The sequence below is a fragment of the Chiloscyllium plagiosum genome, chromosome 2 (assembly GCF_004010195.1).
Source record: "Chiloscyllium plagiosum isolate BGI_BamShark_2017 chromosome 2, ASM401019v2, whole genome shotgun sequence".
NCBI lineage: Eukaryota > Metazoa > Chordata > Chondrichthyes > Orectolobiformes > Hemiscylliidae > Chiloscyllium > Chiloscyllium plagiosum.
Genome location: NC_057711.1, coordinates 78,018,312 through 78,037,208, shown reverse-complemented (window position 1 = coordinate 78,037,208; position 18,897 = coordinate 78,018,312). Strand labels below are relative to the sequence as shown.

The 18,897-nt window shown below is 38.9% G+C and overlaps 1 protein-coding gene across 5 annotated transcripts in view; it reads right to left on the bottom strand.

The window, feature by feature from the left end:
• vps13a (vacuolar protein sorting 13 homolog A) overlaps positions 1-18,897 on the bottom strand; it is a 421,720-nt gene that overhangs the window by 49,813 nt on the left and 353,010 nt on the right. For all 5 annotated transcript variants that reach the window (XM_043712521.1, XM_043712528.1, XM_043712537.1 and 2 more), the window contains 4 exons: positions 8,225-8,300; positions 5,218-5,381; positions 966-1,011; positions 764-887 (listed from right to left, as the gene is read on the bottom strand). In XM_043712521.1, coding sequence (XP_043568456.1) covers positions 764-887; positions 966-1,011; positions 5,218-5,381; positions 8,225-8,300 — 410 coding nt within the window. The remainder of the gene's footprint in view (positions 1-763; positions 888-965; positions 1,012-5,217; positions 5,382-8,224; positions 8,301-18,897) is intronic.

Sequence of the window (18,897 nt, the reverse complement as noted above, 5' to 3'; positions counted from 1 at the left end):
TGGGCAGTTGCACTTAATTGAGTTGACAGCTGGGTTTTAGGTTGGTGGTGGACTGAGGTTATACTGTGCTTCTATCTTTGGAATTATGCATCAAACAAGAAACATGTGCTTTCAGATTCATGACTGGTTAAAGGAGGCACGCAGCAGTGAAATTGACCTCATGGTGGATTTGGACTGAATAAGAGCTGCTTTTCTTATATAGAGAATTTTATTGAAGCAGGGATATGTATGGCAGGTACACGAAGAATGGAGGCTGAAAAACAGGAAAGGGGAGGAAGCAGGCAAAGTTCCAATGCCAGAAGGACAGACTGATGGAGATAGGCAGAAGGAGAAACGTTCTAAGGGTGAATGAAAATTAGTCAAGTTTGAACAGGGGCACCAAAGGCAGGGCAAGAGTGAAGGATCAATGTATCGGACACACCCATGTCATGTTCAATGCATCCAGATCCCAGCCAGAATTAGGCTTCTGATCTTGATATGTAGCTGTGCAACTGCCGCAAATTCGGAGGATTATAATCTCCACATAAACAATCAGACTGATGTTAGGGATGGCAATGGAATGGATACCTAGCTGAGGCTTGTTCAAATATGATGCAAGGACCTTCAATTATATGGTATCTACATATCTAATTTGCTTGGCACTAAATAATTTCATGTGGCCAGCTGCTCCAAGCAGAAGTGCTATGCACTTACAGTTCCATTATCAGGAACTGTCACATGCAAAGATGATTCTGTCCAGATACGATTTCACTCAATATTTTACCTTTTGATCCCTTGAAAAGTGCTGCTGGCTAGGTCTATGATGCCTCCGGTGGGTCTTGCAACAGCCCCAACCAAGCCCTTGCCAATACCTTTGAAGAAACCAGCTGCACCTTCTTTCTGTGCACCTAAAAAATTAAAAGGTAAATTTCCATAACTAAGAACATTTAAAACTGGGTAAATCATCATAATATTTTTCTTTTTACCTTTAATAGGTTTTGTCACTATTCCTGTGATTCCACTCACAAATCCCTAAAAAGATAAGAAAAAAATTACCAAAACTTATTCCTTTTATTAAATATTTACCACATTATGGCATATTTGACAGAATCAACTTGCAACCAGAGGACTCTGCAACAATCTATGCAGTTGTATAGTGCTTACATTTTGAACTAGCAATCTGAATGTTTGGATGAATAATTGAAAAACCATGACTTTAAATCTCACCAGAAGTTTGAAATTTTGAATTCATTTTTTTAAAAGAATAAAATCCACATACAAAGACCTGGCATCAATTAATAAAACGAATGCTGAAGGAGTGTGTTATCCTAAAAAGCTTACTGGTTCATCAAAACAAAACCTGACTGCAATTCCACACCAATGTGAATGGCTCTTAACCATGCTCTAAACTGCCCTAACAAGACACGCCATAATACGAAACCTTTAGATATCATAACAATATTAAAATTCAGCTGTGCCATGCGATCTTGGCATTCAAATTCAGACATTACAAAGACACAGGCCAGTAGAATCTGCATTCACGAAAATCTGGAAAACAGTGTCAGAGGTAGAAAAGCAAACCATATTCAAATAATAATGTAACACATATAGAATTATATTTTTTAGCCAATATCCCCTGAGCAGGACATTCCATCCGAGGAAGTGGCACACTAGTATAAAGACAACGGATAGGTGTGGAATTAAAGTAATCCTGAGAGTTAGCAAATGAATCAGTACTGCACACTGAACACCCCAGTTGAAGGAATTACTAAGGGTAACAAGTGCACATAATTTCTAAGCCCAAGAAGAATGGTTTGAAGCAGGTTGGGAGTGAATCAACATAAAACACTATCACGTGTGTACTCATCTTCACCAATTTAGCTGCCACAGATAAGTTTGCTCATGACAGCATTGCTGGAATCATCACTGCACTGTTAGTTAATCTGGAGAACAGCTGGATTTTCACGCCTCTGTCCATACTCAAATGGAGGCAAGCTGGCTGAAAACATGGCAGAATTGCCTGATTCCAGACTTCACACCCCAATTACCATCACAAACTTTTAGTAGTCCAGATTAAGGATACAGATGGTGAGTCCATTTGCAACTGTCCGTTGTATGCTACATTCAGGAAACAGTCTTCCAGACCTCCAGTAATTTTAATGGTGGTGGGGTTGCCACTGGAGATCATACAGCTGAGAGGTGTCATGAACAAAGGGGAGCCTTAATGTGGAATCTGTAATCCTTTGACAGACAAGTTCAAAAGGTGTCACCAATTTCATATGCCATAATGAAATATTATGTAAGGTATATATGTTTTTACTGCAGTGATTGATGCTGTGCTCTTAAAAGATAAATGAGAATTAAATTAATTAGTATTGTTAGTTAGGGAAGAAAATTCTTTATATGTATTAGGTCACATTATACACCGGATGATATTTTCCTTTGTATTGAACAAAACTGATGCTTAGATCAGACTGCATCAGTTGCTTTAATCTTTCCATGGAATGGCAGTCAGACATCCATTTCTCCGCTTCAAAGCTAAAGCAGATGATTGAATTCCTTCAATGACTTTACAGGCGGTAATGTTTTTAGCTCTGGAGGTTTTGTTGTCACAGCTGTTTAATAGTACCAAATACTTATGCTGCAGAATTAGCCGTGCTGATTACACACAGCCAGAATTGCATTCATCCAAAAAATATGAGAAATTTTCAAAGCATGCCTGGCCATAAAACAAGAAAATGTCCATCCATCTAATTAGTCTATTCTTAGGAAAATAATGGACTGGGTCATTGAGAATGCTACTAAGTGGCATCTGTTCATCAATAATCTGCCCAATGATGCTGAATTTAGGTTCCACCAGGATTACTTAACTCTTATCCTTATTACACTCTTTAAATATGGACAAAAGAGCTAAACTCTACAGCTGAAGTGATGGGGACTACTCCTGGAAGCAAGACGGCATTTGATCAATTGTGACATTAGGGAGCACTTGGAATCAGGGGAAAACTCTTTGTTGGTTAGAGTCAAACTTTGCAAAAAGGAAAGTGGCTCTGACGATAATATTTGCACCACACAAGCGGCAGGCAATAGCCATCTACAATAATCAAATCAACTGATTCAAGACAATCAAACCATCTTCCCTTGACCTTCAAAGACATTATCACTACCAAATCCCACATTATCAAAATGCTGAAGTTATGACAGACCAGAAATTGAACTGGGTCAGCCATATAAATAGTGCGGATAGAACAGCAGGTCAGAGGCTAGGAATTCTGTGGAGAGTATCTCATGTCCTGATAAGGAACAAGTCTGTGAGCAGAAGTACTCTATTTGCTCGGATGAGTGCAGTTGCAACAATGCACAAGCAGCTAAACACTATCTAGGACAAAGCAGCCTGCTTCATTGACACTCAATTCACCAGTTGTAACATTCATTTCCTCCACCATTGATATAGAGTGGCTGAAGTACGTACTGTTTACAGGATGCACAGCAGAAATTCACCTAGGTTCTTTGACAGCACCTTTACCATCTGGAAGGACAATGGCAGATGCATAGGAATGCCATGTAACGTAAATTTCCCCTCAAAAAACACACCATTCTGATTTTGAACAATATCTCCATTTCTGCCGAGTTAAATCCTCAACTCCCTTCCTAACAACAAGTGGGCCTATCAACTCCTAATGGACAACAGCTGTTCAAGAAAGCATTCCACTACCGCTTCCTGCAGGCAAATATACATGGATAATAAATTAGCCATCAAATACCACCTCCCTTAAATGAATGAAATAAAGGGTAAATATAAATATTTCAGCTGTGAATTTAATCTGTCTCCACCAGTCTCAGTGTGTACCTTCCAGAATCTAACAACTTGCTGCCTTGAAAAGTTCCTCTTTTTGCCTCCAGTTTTTTTGCCAATTACCTTTAATCAACATCTTTTGGCTTTTGATCCTTCTGCCAATTTCTCCTGTCTATTCTGTTCTGACCGCTCACTATTTTGAGCATCTATATGGAACATCCTCTCAAATTTTCCCTTTTCTACTATTCTATTCTATTCACTAATCTATTCATACATCCATCTACCCACAAGATTCTGTGGACCATTATACACCATAATAGCTATAACTGTATGTTACCACAATGCATAAATGTAAGGCCTGGCTTATTGTTGCTAAGCAAATGCCGTTGCCTGCAACAGGACTGCTTCTTAAATTTTAATGTCAGGTACAATTACAACATAAAGACTCCTTGTGGCTATGTGAGATTATGATTAGCCATAATCTAATAAATGATATTCATTAGGGGCAGCACGGTGGCTCAGTGGTTAACACTACTGCCTCACCACGCCAGGGTCCCAAGTTCGTTTCCAGCCTCGGGCTACTGTCCATGTGGATTTTGCATACTCTCCTTGTGTCTGCGTGGGTTTCCTCCGGGTGCTCCGGTTTCCTCCCACAGTCCAAAGATGTGCAGGTCAGGTGAATTGGCATGCTAAATTGCCCATAGTGTTAGGTGCATTAATCAGAGGGAAGTGGGTCTGTGTGGGTTACTCTTCGGAGGGTCGGTGTGGACTGGTTGGGCCAAAGGGCCTGTTTCCACACTGTAGGGAATGTAATCTAATTATATAACAGATTTGAGAGGCTGAATGACCCATTTTTGCCTCTACCAATAAAAGTTACACAGTAGCATGCAATTTCTTTGCTCTGTTTTTATAGATCAACTAGAACGATACCTCAATTATGAGGCCTAAATTAGCCTTTAGGTAAAGGGAGGATAGCGATTTTAAAAAAAGGTTTATATTTCCTGCAATTTAGGGTTGAGGAATAATTTGATTCATGGCTTCAAAATATTAATGTGAACTGATAATGTAAAGGGAGGGGGGAAGCTATTTCTCTTAGCTATGGAAGTTAACAACTTTGGACAGCCCAAAAGATAGAAAATCTATCGACAGATAAAATGTGGTAGAACTGAGAATATTCTTCTACACATGGAAGTTAGTTCCAACTTAATTGTTAACTTTAAGCCTGAGAATGCTGGAATTTTGTTATCCAAAGGTATAGGGACAAAGTCAGATGTATGGATTTAGGTTATAGATCAATCATGATTTTATTCAATAGAAGAACAAGCTCAAGGTTGCCCTTCTCCTTTTGCTGTGAAAATAGGCTTCTATGTCATGCACTGTATTGGGAGAAGTGAGATGATAGATTGGGTGGAGGGAGGTTGGAGTATTTTAGTAAATCCTACCGACACCAAGCCTTTTCCTCCACGTGTAATGCCTTCTTTAATTCCACTTGGCTGTCTGTTCATGGCCTCCCTACGCCTTTGCTGGTATTCTTCATCCATTGTTATAGCAGCTACACCTTTTGCCATTGCACCAGTTATTCTAGAAGCAGCACCTGCAATACCACCTGCAAGAATAATTTATAATTACTAAAATGATGTATAACGTTTCTTCAATTTACTCAATTTGTATTCATTATAACAAGTTACAAATGTGAAGAAATGTAAGGTCAAATAATTAATACGTAATATTTATAAACAATGTAAATTTAAGAAATTGATTTGGCAGTCATATCATCAAATCACAAGACTCAATTTTAGAATTCAAGATTTTTTGTAAGTCATTAAATTAGCAAAAAATTACCAATTATTCTTTACAATGTTTTGTATAAATTGTGTTACAACAGGAGGAGAAGGAGTAAAATCCCTCTTTTCCCCACTTTCTTGTTTTACCGTATTTTTTTTCTCTAATTCAAGGAATGCTCATTCAGTGAATTCAATCATAGATTCTCCCCAATTTGTTTTTCCTTACATGAATTTTCACTGTACACAGGATTTCAAATTTTTCTGTAGATTGATATTAATTTATTTGCAAATTTATTTTCAATAACCTTCAGGCAAATTCACCCAATAAAGACTGATAATCTAAGCTTGCATTTATCTTTGTAGTCATCACTCTTCAATTTAAGTTTAAAACTCAGAGTCCAGCAGTTTTACATTGTGACCTTGAGATCAATGGAAGACTTTTCAGATGGTAATGGTGATTGTAATGAACTAGCTGCATGCATAATAATTTCAAATGTTATTACAAATGCAGAAATTTGTTGTATATTAAGATTTTTTTAGAAGTATTTATCTACTGCTCTGTGGGGAGCAAATAGCAGACAGTGGTGTTCGCTTGCGTGTCCTGCTCTTATTCTTTTTTTTAAAAAAGCTAACTTTCACAAAGGATGCTGTTTTATTTCTAAATTTTCGTTAACCAAATTACCACCGCAGGGGCTTTTATACTCATAGAGAAGTACAAACTGTAACTAACTACAACCATAGCAATAATACCATTGAAGGAAAATCTGAAAATAAAAAAGTATCCCTTGTAAAAGTCACCATGGTAGTGCTTTTTCAGCTGACCAATGAAGGAGGTCATACCAGTCTCAGCCTGGAACTCAGATAGCGACCTGGATCAATGTACAGCTTTTCAAGAAAAAGGTTAATGATATCCTGTGCTCCAGAATGGTCAGTGCCATTAGCTACCTCAGTCTAGGAATGGGCAAAGGCAAGTCAGCCCTTGGAGACCTGTCCTGTTCCTAAGTGATCACAGCTGATTTATCCTGGACTCAACTCTATTTTCCTGCCTGTTCCCCTCAGCCCTTTATTCTGCTTTTCACACAAAACATACCTATTTCTTTCTTGAAACTGTTGATTGATTCTGCCTGGACTGCACTCTAGGGCAGTAAGTTCCACAGATTTACAACTTTCCAAGATAAGTAGCTTCTCCGCATCTCAGTTCTGAACCTGTCTCCTCTCACTCTATATCTATGACCTCTTGTTCGAGACTGTCCCAGAGTCCAGGGAGTTTTGGAATATCATAACTAACACATCCACTATCTCAATTGCCACCTCCCTTAATATGCAAGGATGCAGGTCACCAGGCCCCAGGAATCTATCTGCCCTTAATTCCATCAGTTTACTTCATACCTTCTCCCTAGTTATAATAATTTCACCAAGATACTCTGCAGCAAATGCAGATTTTAGGAAGAAATTATCTTCCATTGTGAAAAGAGACAAAATATTGCTTTGATGCCTCTGCCATTTTACTTTCTCATTACTACCTCACCATTTTCATCCTCTAAAGGGCCAACACTTACGTTCACTATTCTCTTCCTTTTTATATACTTATAGAAGCTTTTGGTATCATTACTTATATTCCCTGCTAGATTTCTTTCACAGTTTTGTATCATTACTTATGTTTCCTGCTAGTTTCCTTTTGTAGTTCATCTTAGTTATTTTCATTTTTTTTAGGAAACTCTTGCAGACATTTAAAATTCGCCCAATCCTCCAGAGTGCCGCTAATGTTTGCAGTGTGATATGTCCTAGGTTTTGACTTTATGTTGTCTTGACTTCCTCGTTTAGCCATGGATGATTTTTCATCTTTTTACAATTCCTCTTACTCTCAGGAACATACTTTAATTGTGAGGTATTTAATATCTCCTTAAGCAGTTGCCACTGATCTTCAACTGTCCTGCACTTTAATATTTTTGCACAGTCCATTAGGGCCAGTTGCTTCCTCAGGCCTGTATAAGTACCCATGCCCAATACTAAAACTCTTGTATGTCAGCTGCCAGAGGAAGTGGTGGAGGCTGGTACAATTGCAAAATTTACTGATTTGCTTCATCAGCATTTATCAATTCTGAACTTTCCAACAGACCTAACCACTCCATGATGTTGATATGCTTCCTAAAATATTCTCAATGACTGATGCAATATTGTAAATGTGGCCTACCAATGTTTTCCACTGGATAAACACTTAAATCAAGTTAGAATTTGAAACAAAATCCTTAATTTCCATATGAATCAGGTTAAGATTTTCTGCAATTTAAATGCATGAATGATTTCTGTTCTACCTGCAGTGAAAATAATTTGGTAATTCTTCAAAAATCTTTATTCCAATTCATCAATGCCACAAAAGGAGTTTAAGGGAGGTAGAATTCAGAGTTCTGAGACCTACCAGATAAATGGGATGAAAACTTTGTTCCAGATGAAAGAAAATGTCACGTAAATGTGATATCATGACTAAAGGATTGTTATATAATTTCAAATACTATACAACTAGGAAATGCAGTAAAACTGAAAGATTGTCTTATATTTTAAAAATTTTGAAAATTTAGCCTAAACTTATAACTAGCAAACTAACATTTTCAAAATTAACAAATTACATATAATCAGTTTTCTTTCAAGAAGTGGAAATACATACCAACAGCACCTCCTACCAATGCCTTTACACCCAAGGCCATTCCTTCCATGAACTCCTCAGGTCCCTGAATTGCTCCCTGAGGAAAAACAACAAAATTACTTAAAATCTAACTTTGTTTGCCTGGATTTTTCATTAAAATTACCTGAGGTTATTGATACTAACTACTGTTATGGAATAAATCAGAGAATAACTTCCAATATCTACATGTGGCAGTTAAACATGAAGTCAAGTAGTTAGTGTACAAGTTATTTTTCTCTTCAATAAGCTTTGGTATGTTGGGACTGTTACAAAGCAGAGGTCGGCACTCCTCTGGTAATTAAAACTGAAACACGCCTTGATAAAGGAGTGTGACAAGGGCTATAACTTACCTCTCAAACTCCAATCTGTTATAAAGTAGTGGTTAAATAAAATGAAATCCTTTCATCCACTCTATAATTAACAAGTAACAATATTTTTTCAACTCTAATAGTAAACAATTTAACAGAATTACTATCAAATGGACGATTTTCCCCTAAGTACTAATTATTCCCTAACTGAACAGATTCTACCAGAATGAATGCTGTACAAGTCCCACTTGTATAAACCCAGTTAATAACTAAACAATGAAGAAAACTTAATCTCTCCAAGATTGTAGTCTATGTTTTCTCTGCTTTATCTCTAATCTTCCTTTTGTTGATCTCACAATACAAACGCCTTTCTTTATCGAATTTTTCTGTGAGGATTTTGAACTGGAAGAACTGCGGTACCTTTGATGGGTCTTTTCAGAAAGCTTAAAGATTTCTTTGAGAGTTTGATATTTACTCTTCAGATGACAATTGGCTCGCTCCATGATTTTCAAACAAAAACCCATCTTAAATATTCCTGATGATGCACCAAATTCTTACAGCATGATTGGTTTCAGGCTGTTAACACCATCAGCTTTTATGTTCAATTGGCTTCGAATGGCTGTGTGTTTGGTTTTAATTAATTGGTCAAATTTGATTTGTCATCAAAATAGTAGCAAACCTCAGGTATCCATTAACAAAGCCAACTGTTACAGGTTTCCATTTTAGAACAGTCTGTCTTCCACAGCTGCTCAGACTCCCTTCTCAACTGAACTCTAAGATTAAAGAGCACTTTTTCTCTCAAAGAGCCACACTCTGCTTTTTAATTCCCTATTATTCTTCTCAGCTTCATAACAGAACCTTGCCAAGAGACTCAGCATTAAAATAAATTAAGAGGAAGACATTATGGTACTTAGCCACAAATACCCACTGAACAAGCAAAAAAAAAGTCATTGCTTGTGCATTCAGGTGAATTTTAAATAGTATGATAAACCTTAATTATGATGAAATGAAGCAACCTACCTGGCACTGAAAATGTGCTGTATTGAGAGGAGTCTCATTTCTCTAGAGCCCATATTTTTAACACTCACTTTGTTTATTTTCAGTTCATGATTTTAAGTTGAATTAAATATTATAACTCAGACTTTCAGCTTCTCAGTAAGGATTCTTCACAACAAGGAAACATCATTCCAACCTATGGCATCTATGTATTATTCTTTATCATATTTGCAAGTAAGGAGAAAGACATATTTTACTCAGTTATTGACTTGGATGTTAGCAATTACAGTTGACAGATGATTGCACGTTACTATAATCAAGTCACAATTTTAATTGGAAATAAAATCTTAATTAATTGCATGTTGTTGGAAAAAACGACTTCCAATTTTTAATCAAGGCAAAACACACTGGATGTAGGCCAAGAGATTCTTAGTGGGAAAGAAATTTGAAAGACAAGTCAAGCTTGACTGTTCGTAAAAGTATTTATAGGTGATTGCTCTATTACTCGCCATGGAGAGATTTAAGAACAAGAATGAGAACAGGACAGTAGGGAAGTCAGTTTCTATGCAGAAGTAAAGAATTTTTAAAAGGAATACAGATAGATTAAGAGGATGGACAAAAGAAATGGTGGATGGAGTTTAATGTTGATAAATGTGAACTTACACACATTGACAGGAAGAATAGGGAAAATAGATTATTTAAATGGAGTCTTGAAACTTGATGGTGTACTGTGATCTGGGTGCCCTGATATGTGAATCACAAAAAGTTAGCATGCAGGTACAGCAAGGGACTAGGAAGACAAGTGGGAAGTTGTTTATTAAAAGGAGAGTGGAATACAAATATAAACATAAGCAAATTTCACTCCAATTTTATGAACAACACTGCATCTGGAATACAGCATATAGGTTTGGTCATCTTCAAAAGGAAGATATGTTAGAAGCAAATAGGCAAAGTTCAAAACTCATTCCAGGGAAGAAGGGTTTAACATATGAAGGAAAGTTGAATTGGTTGAGTCGATACCTAATGGATTTAGTAGAATGGGAAGATGCATTGCCTTGCAAGGGCAACTGGAATGAGGGAGCACATTTCAGATTTAAAAGATCTCCCCTTTAAAAATGGACAAGATAGCAGCCGTCTTTCTTCTTCCCCACACAGAAGTTTAAAAACACCCCTCAAACTCCTTTCAAGATCGCAATACTGTCCCCACTCAACGCCCTAGCTTACAAGGGCACGTGAATGCGTTGGGACTCTCATCCTGACCTGGTTGCTAATTATATCTGCCCTATTCCTCATAATTATGTGTCCACAGAATAGTTACAATGTGTAGTAATAGAGTCATACAGCATAGAAATAGGCCCTTCAGACAACCATGTCTACGCTAACCAACAAACATCAACTAATCCCATTTACTCCTATAAGAATGTTGTGAAACTTGGAAGGAGTTCAGAAAAGATTTACAAGGATATTGCCAGGGTTGGAGGGTTTCAGATATAGGGAAAGGTTAAACAGACTGTTTTCCCTAGAATGTCAGAGGCTGAGAGGTGATTTTATAGAGGTTTATAAAATCATGAGGGGCATGGATAGGGTAGACATACAAGATCTTTTCCCAGGGTGGGGGAATCCAGAACTAGAGCACATAGGTTTAGGGTGAGAGAGGAAAGATTTAAAAGGGACCCAAGGGGCAACGTTTTTACACAGAGGATGCAAGTGTATGGAATGAGCTGCCAGAAGAAGTGGTGGACACTGGTACAATTACAACATTTAAAAGGCACATGAATAAGAAGGCTTTAAAGGGATATGGGCCAAGTGCTGGCAAATGGGACTAGATTACCTTAGGATATTTGGTCAGCATAGACGAAGGGTCTATTACCAGGCTATACATCTCTATGACTCCACTGGCATTTGAGGTACAGTCTTCTATGCTTCAGCAATTTTAAGTATTCATCGGAATGCTTCTTAAATATTGCAGGAGTACCTGCCTCCACCACCTTTCTGGCACTCTCTGGGTGATTTTCTTTTCTCAGATCTCTTGTAAACACCTTGATCCTCATCTTAAATTTATGCTCTTTGGCCTTAGACACATCTTCCATGGGAAAAAAAAAGATTATCATGATCTACCCTGTCTGTGCCTCTCAACTTTGTATACCTCAATCAGACCCCCCTTTGGATGCCTCTACTCCAAGCAAAACACACCCAGCCTATCTAGCCTCTCCTCATTACTGAGACTTTTCATCGCAGGTAACATTCCTGTGAATCTCCTCTATGCCATTTCCTTGCAATCCCTTACTTCCAATAGTAAGGTGACCAGAACTGCACACAGTATTCCACCTCTGACCTAACCAATATTTTATAGAAGTTTCAACAAGATAGTTTCAACTTGCACTTACTGGGATTAAATTCCGTGTGCCATTGCTCTGTCTAATTTACCAGCTGATCAATATCAGACTGTATCTTGAGACCATCCTCCTTACTATCAACAACATTCCCAATTTTTGTGTCATCTACAAACTTACTAACTTTACTTTCTACATTCACATCCAATCCTTGATGAATGTGACAAATAGCCAGGGTCCCAACACTAATCCCTGTGGTACATTGCTAGTCACAGGCTTCCAATTACAAAATCCACAATCACCCCTACGTCCTATGTGCAAGTCAATTTGGATCCAGTTTGTCAATTTGCCTTGGAATCCCAAGGCTTTTACAGTTTGGACCAGCCTTCCACATGGGAACTTGTCAAAGACACTGTCGGTCTGTACAGTTCCTAATCACTTTCATAAAATTGAAAACTTTTCCCATTTTGTTTCCATTGCTGCTTTTGCCACTACCTCAAATCTGCAACCTCTGGTTCTTAATCCTTCCATTAATAGAAACAATTTTTCCCAGCTACTCATCCAAACCCTGTACTTAGAATACTGTTATGGACTAGACCAGACCATTCAAAACATTCTTAAGCAGGCAGCCCAGACTATAACTTTGCTATTTGTTTCAGTAAGTGTACTGTCAAAATTACCTGGAGTAAGTTAGCTCGGTTGACGACCAGGTTTTAAAACAGACAAAAATGTATTCACAAAATTACGGAATGAAACACAAAGAACAGAATACAAAATACCCTCAGAACTCAGTCTATCCAAACTAGACTTAATTATGTTGTTCTGAAAATATATGCAACAGTCCCAATAAACAAACCCCTTAAACCCAGGGCAAAAATGAAACAAAGGCCCACAGGTCAAAGTTAGAAGGGCAGAAGGAGAGAGAGTCAAGCAGCTTGTTTCCACACAACCCACTGCTGAACTGACTCAAACAGAACTTCAGCTTTCAGGACTGACCACTCCCCTCTCAGGATACAGATTACTTCCAAAACATGAAAGCTGAGGCCTAAAGTCTCACCTGTTTGCATAGAAACAAAAGGTCTCCCAGTAAACCCTTTCATCTCTGTACCAAACAAGCCATTTCAGAGCCTGGACTATTTTACGACCCCTCGAAAAAGCATCCTTGAGAAAAGGAACAGCTTTTAGAAAAAAATACTAGCTTTGTGACACCTCCCCCCCTTAAAAAAATGAACCATCAATATCCAAAGATGGCTTCATTGTTAAAATCTTCAAAAAAATTAGTTAGTACTCTAAAACATACATATACACTACGCTGACTGTACCCACGCAAACATGCACACCCACATTCATATTCAGGCTGTAGTACACCCTCCACCGAACATCTCCGTATCTCATTTGAGTCTCGACAACACATCGGCAATCACGTTTTCGCGACCTGCCAATGCACAATTGTCACATTGAGTGTCTGCAACAACAAGTTCCATCTAAACAGTCTGGCATTTTTGTCCTTAAATTGCTCCACAAATGTCAATGGGTACGATTGTCTCAGATGCATTGCTGGTAATATAGACACTGAAATGTTGTACTGCCAACACCATGCTCAAAGTCTATTTCTCAACCGTTGAATATTTCTGTTGATGAATATTGCACATCCTGGAAAAATATCTGATGGGTCTTTCTATCTCTTTGTCATCCTCCTGCAGGAGCTCCGCACTGACACCCATATCACTGGCATTGATAGCTACCCTGAAAGACTTTGCGTAATCAGGTGTGGCTAATACTGTGGCAGTGTTTAACACAGTTTTTAGGCTGTCAAACGCCTTTTGACAGTCTGCTGTCCACTGAAACCTCTTGCCCTTTTTTAACAATTCCATTGAGTGGAGCAGCCAAGCTGCTAAAATTCAGCGCAAACTTTCGGTAAAATCCACTCAATCCCAGGAACTGTAGTACTGCTCTTTTCGTCAACGGTGAGGAAATTCCCCAATTACTTTTGTTTTTGCATCCCATGGGGCCATTTGATCGTGTCCAATAACATGGCCCAGGAAGGTGACTTGGGCTTTGGCAAATTCACTTTTAGCTAGGTTTACCACCAACCTTGCCTTCTGAAGTCGATCAAATAAATCTGATAGATTGTGTAAATGTTCCTTCCACGAGTGACTAAAAATCACCAGGTCATCAATATGCACCACACAGCTGTGTAATCTGGCAATGACCTTATTAGTCAGTCTCTGAAATGTGGCTGAGCGTTACTCATACCAAATAGCATGACATTGAGCTGATATAGTTCATTTGGCGTTACGAAAGCCAAAATTGCCTTTGCTCTTTCTGTCAAAGGTACCTGCCAGTAGCCTCTGAGCAAGTCCAACCTGGAAATCTAAGTTGTTTGTCCCACCTTTTCAACATAGTCCTCCAACAGCGGAATTGAATATGTATCAGTGTTTGTAATGGCATTGACTTTGCAATAGTCCACACATATGACTGTTGGGTACCATCTGGTTTTGGCACCATGACTATGGGTGAGCTCCAGTCACTGTAACTCACACTTGGAGCATGCGTTCTATCTCCTTCTGAACTTTGCCAACTTTGGAGGGTTATGCTTATAAGGATGTTGCGTAATCGAAACAGCAGCTCCTATGTCTACATCATGCACAAGTAGGTCAGTACTTTCCAGTTTATTTCCACGTAGCTTCCCATGTGATAATAACAACTCTTTCAGGTCATTTCAATTTTCTTGTGGAAGATAGCTCAATAATTTATCCCAATTTTTTACAACTTGCTCATGGTCCAATTGACTTGAGGAATGTCCAATTCAGAATCCTCTGAACTTGGTTTTTCCCTGTGTGTGTAATCATTAACACCTTCTCCTCTTGCTGTCCTTCCCTGTCAAAATACATGTTGAGCACATTCACATGACACACTCTGAGATTTCTTCCTGTCTGGAGTCCTTATCAAGTAGTTCACCTCACTCAACTTCCTCTTGATTTGATAAGGTCCACTAAACCTTGCTTTTAAAGGTTCACCTATTACTGGAAGTAACACCTATATCTTATCCTCAATGGCAAAATTGCGAACTTTTGATTTCTTATCTGTTTTTTGTTTCATTGTATGCTGTGTTATTTTTAAATGCCATCTAGCCAACTCCCCAGTTCTATTTAGTCATTCGCTAAATTTGACACATAATCCAAATAGGGAGAGGGTCTTTGAATTCTGACTTATTAATTTCTCCTTAATTAATTTTAATGGTCCTCTTACATCATGCTCAAACATTAATTCAAATGGACATAATATGGTCAATTTACTTGGTGCATCGCTGATCGCAAGAAGCACAAACAGAACTCCCTTATCCCAATCATCTGGAAAGTCCCAACTATAAGCCCTCAACATGGTCTTTAATGTTTGATGCCATCTTTCTCGCGCTCCCTGCGATTCTGGATGGTACACAGTAGATTTGAATTGTTTTATTCCCAAGCTATCCATAACGTCCTTGAATAGTTTGGATGTGAAATCTGATCCTTGGATCTGACAGTATCTCTACGGGTAATCTGTATATAATAAAAAATTCAAGTAATTTTTCTATAGCCCTTTTAGCTGTGATATTGCCTAATGGGACTGCCTCAAGAAATCTAGTTAATACATCCATTATTCCCATTTTTTGTTTGAAGTAGGGGACATACACAATCAATCATGACTCTTGTGAAAGGTTCTTCAGATGTTGGAATAGATAGTAAAAGTGCAGGTTTTATTACTGCCTGTGGTTTTCCAATTAGCAGACATGTATGATACATCTGGCAAAATTCAACTACATCCCTGTGTAGTCCAGGTCAGTAAAAAGTGTCTTTGTATTTTAACCTGTATTCCGAAATGATCTCCATGTGGTAGCTCATGTGCCACTCGCAGCACCTCCTTTCTATACCCTACTGGCAAAACAATCTGATGAACTTCTGCCCATTTCTCACCTATTTGAGTGTGTGATGGTCTCCATTTCCTCATTAAGACACCATTTTGTTAAGTAATAACACACAGGAATGCAATCACTCTCTCTCTGTATGCGCCTTTTGATACAACTGCTTTAAATTCTCATCTTTCTGCTGTAACTCAATAAGCTTAGCAGAGCTAAAGATACTTGCATGTTTACCTATTTGCTCCTGTTCTGTCCCACTTATCTGATCAAAAACAGTCTCTGATATTGCTATTTCAGCTTCCTTATCTGTGCCTTTTGATCTCTCCTGCTTCAGCTTGTGACTGCGATCTTGTTAAGACACAATCTGGAAAGATTCCTGGATAAACATCTTGAATTGCTTCAGTTGCCTGCATCTCCCCTAGCTTTTCAACGAAAGTAGGCAGCAAGCCTACCGGTGAATCAGCTACATCATTTGCAAGGAAAAATTGTATTCCTGGAGCAAAGAGTTTGTCCAGTACAAATTCTCCACTCTTTTCTGATCTCTCTAGCCTCACTTTACATAACTGAGCACTTTTTGTCCCACCATGAATTCCTGATACCAGTATCTTTTCTGACAATAGTTCCTCAGGAGTACATGTCTCTTCATCCTTCCACCTCACAGACTGAGAGGATCCTGTGTCCCTTTACATTGTAAGCTCTTTACCTGCTACTCCTAGCCTATGTGAATAAACTTTACCCTTCCATGTATTTTTTTAAGCAGATCTGGCACTTCCTCCTGAATTAGCCTCTGATCAGCTTGTGCACTCTGATGCAACATTCTAGCTTCACTGTGCTTTCTGTTACTATGCCAACAAAACTTCCCAGCTTGTCCTGTGTTCTTACATCTGGCTTTCTCATCGCCCACCAACACTGTGTCTTCATGTGGCCCATTTTATTACAATGAAAACACCGGAGCTTTTAACTTTCCTTGTCCCCTTCAAGGGTTTCCCTTTTACCCTGTGGTAAGTTATCCTTATGATCTTCACTGAAATCTACCTTTCCCTTTCCACATGAGGATTTCTCTTTGCCCCAGTTTCTATCCCTCATGGACTGAAATTAATTCTGAAAGCCAAACTGGTGTTTTATGGACCAGCTCATAATCACCAGCCACTTCAGCTGCTAACCTTGCCATTTTAACTCTGCTCCTCTACATGAGTTCACGCTGCTTCAGGCAGTTAAGTTTTGAATTCCTCCAAAATAATTACCTCTCTTGGGGAATATGGGCTTGCTCTATTTTTAAAGCTCTTATGCATCTATCAAAGTTACTTTGTTCGATCTTTTCAAAGTCAGTATAGGTTTGACCAGGGTCCCTCCTTAGATACCTAAAATGTTGTTACAGGCTTCTGGTACAAGCTCGTATGCACTAAAGATGACTTTTTTCACATCCTCATACTCCTCTGATAGTGATGTGAAGACCTCACTACCACTACCTACAAGTTTTGTTTGGATCAACAAAACCCACATGGTCACAGGCCACTGCATTTGTTTAGCCACTTTTCAAATGAGATGAAAAAGACTGCCTATACTTGATGAGAAGGATATGGAAATGCTTGAACGTACTTAAACAGTTTCTCATCAGGCTTTTGCCCACCATAGGTTTGCTCATCCACACTCTCTTCCTCACTAGACTTGCCTTCAGCCTTCATCTTCATCCTTTTATGCTGACTTTCCTGTCTAAGTATCAGCACTTGAAGTTCAAACCCTCTCCTTTCTTTCTCTTCTGCTAAAGCTATTCGTTCTTTTTCTTTCTCTACTCATTATAACTGTTTCATTTCTACTGCCCTTTCCTTATCTGTTGTCTCGAACACAAGCTGCTTCATTCGCAACTGAATCCTTGTGCTCTCTATAGATTCTGAGGGTGTTCCCAGCAAGTTTAAACGCTGAGCTACTGCTGTAATTATCTCTCCTTTCCTCACAGGAGGAGGTAGCTCCAACCCCAGATTGTCTGCTAATCCTTGCAGCCTGGTCTTATTCACCTTGGTGACTGAAAGATCCATTGCTATCCCAAGTTTTGTCTACCCAACCAAAACAAATACAGTAGCGCCTTGACTCACGAACTTAATCTGTTCCAGGACCCGGTTTGTGAACCGAAAAGTTCGCGAACGGAATCAATTTTTCCCATTGCTTGGATAGCGTAAGAATGCTTGGATGGCTGTTCACAGCGCATGCACCTAAGACGAACTGAATGGAATCACGTGGGGCCCGAGAGCTTTTGCGTTCAACAAGCGCGTAGCAAAGCAGAACAATGAAACCATGTGGTCGCACACGGGCTTTTTGCATTCGTACCTTGTACGTACATTGAAGCAAAGTTTTACGTACAATCCTGTTCGTAAACCGATTTGTATGTGAATGGGGTCGTTCGTATGTCGAGACGCTACTGTACTGAAATAAAGCCACTAGCACCTACCTCTCGCTGTTTAAATCCCGCAAAGAGTCCCCAATCTGTTATGGACTAGGCCAGGCCACGCAAAACATTCTTAAGCAGGCAGCCCAGACCATAACTTTGCTATTTGTTTTGGTAAGTGTACTGTCAAAATTACCTGGAATAAGTTAGCTAGGTTAACAACCAGGTTTTAAAACAGACAAAAATGTATTCACAAAATTACGGAATTAAACACAAGGATAGTCACAGGTGAGGTGCCAGAAGACTGGAGGTTGACAAACGTGATTCCACTGTTGAAGAAGGGCGGTAAAGACAAGCCAGGGAACTATAGCTTGACCTCGGTGGTGGGCAAGTTGTTGGAGGGAATCCTGAGGGACAGGATGTACATGTATTTGGAAAGGTAAGGACTGATTAGGGATAGTCAACATGGCTTTGTGCATGGGAAATCATGTCTCACAAACTTGATTGAGTTTTTTGAAGACGTATCAAAGAAGATTGATGAGGGCAGTGTGGTAGATGTGATCTATATGGACTTCAGTAAGGCATTCGACAAGTTTCCCCATGGGAGACTGATTACCAAGTTTAGATCTCATGGAATACAGGGAGAACTAGCCATTGGATACAGAACTGGCTCAAAGGTAGAAGACAGAGGGTGGTGGTGGAGGGTTGTTTTTCAGACTGGAGGCCTGTGACCA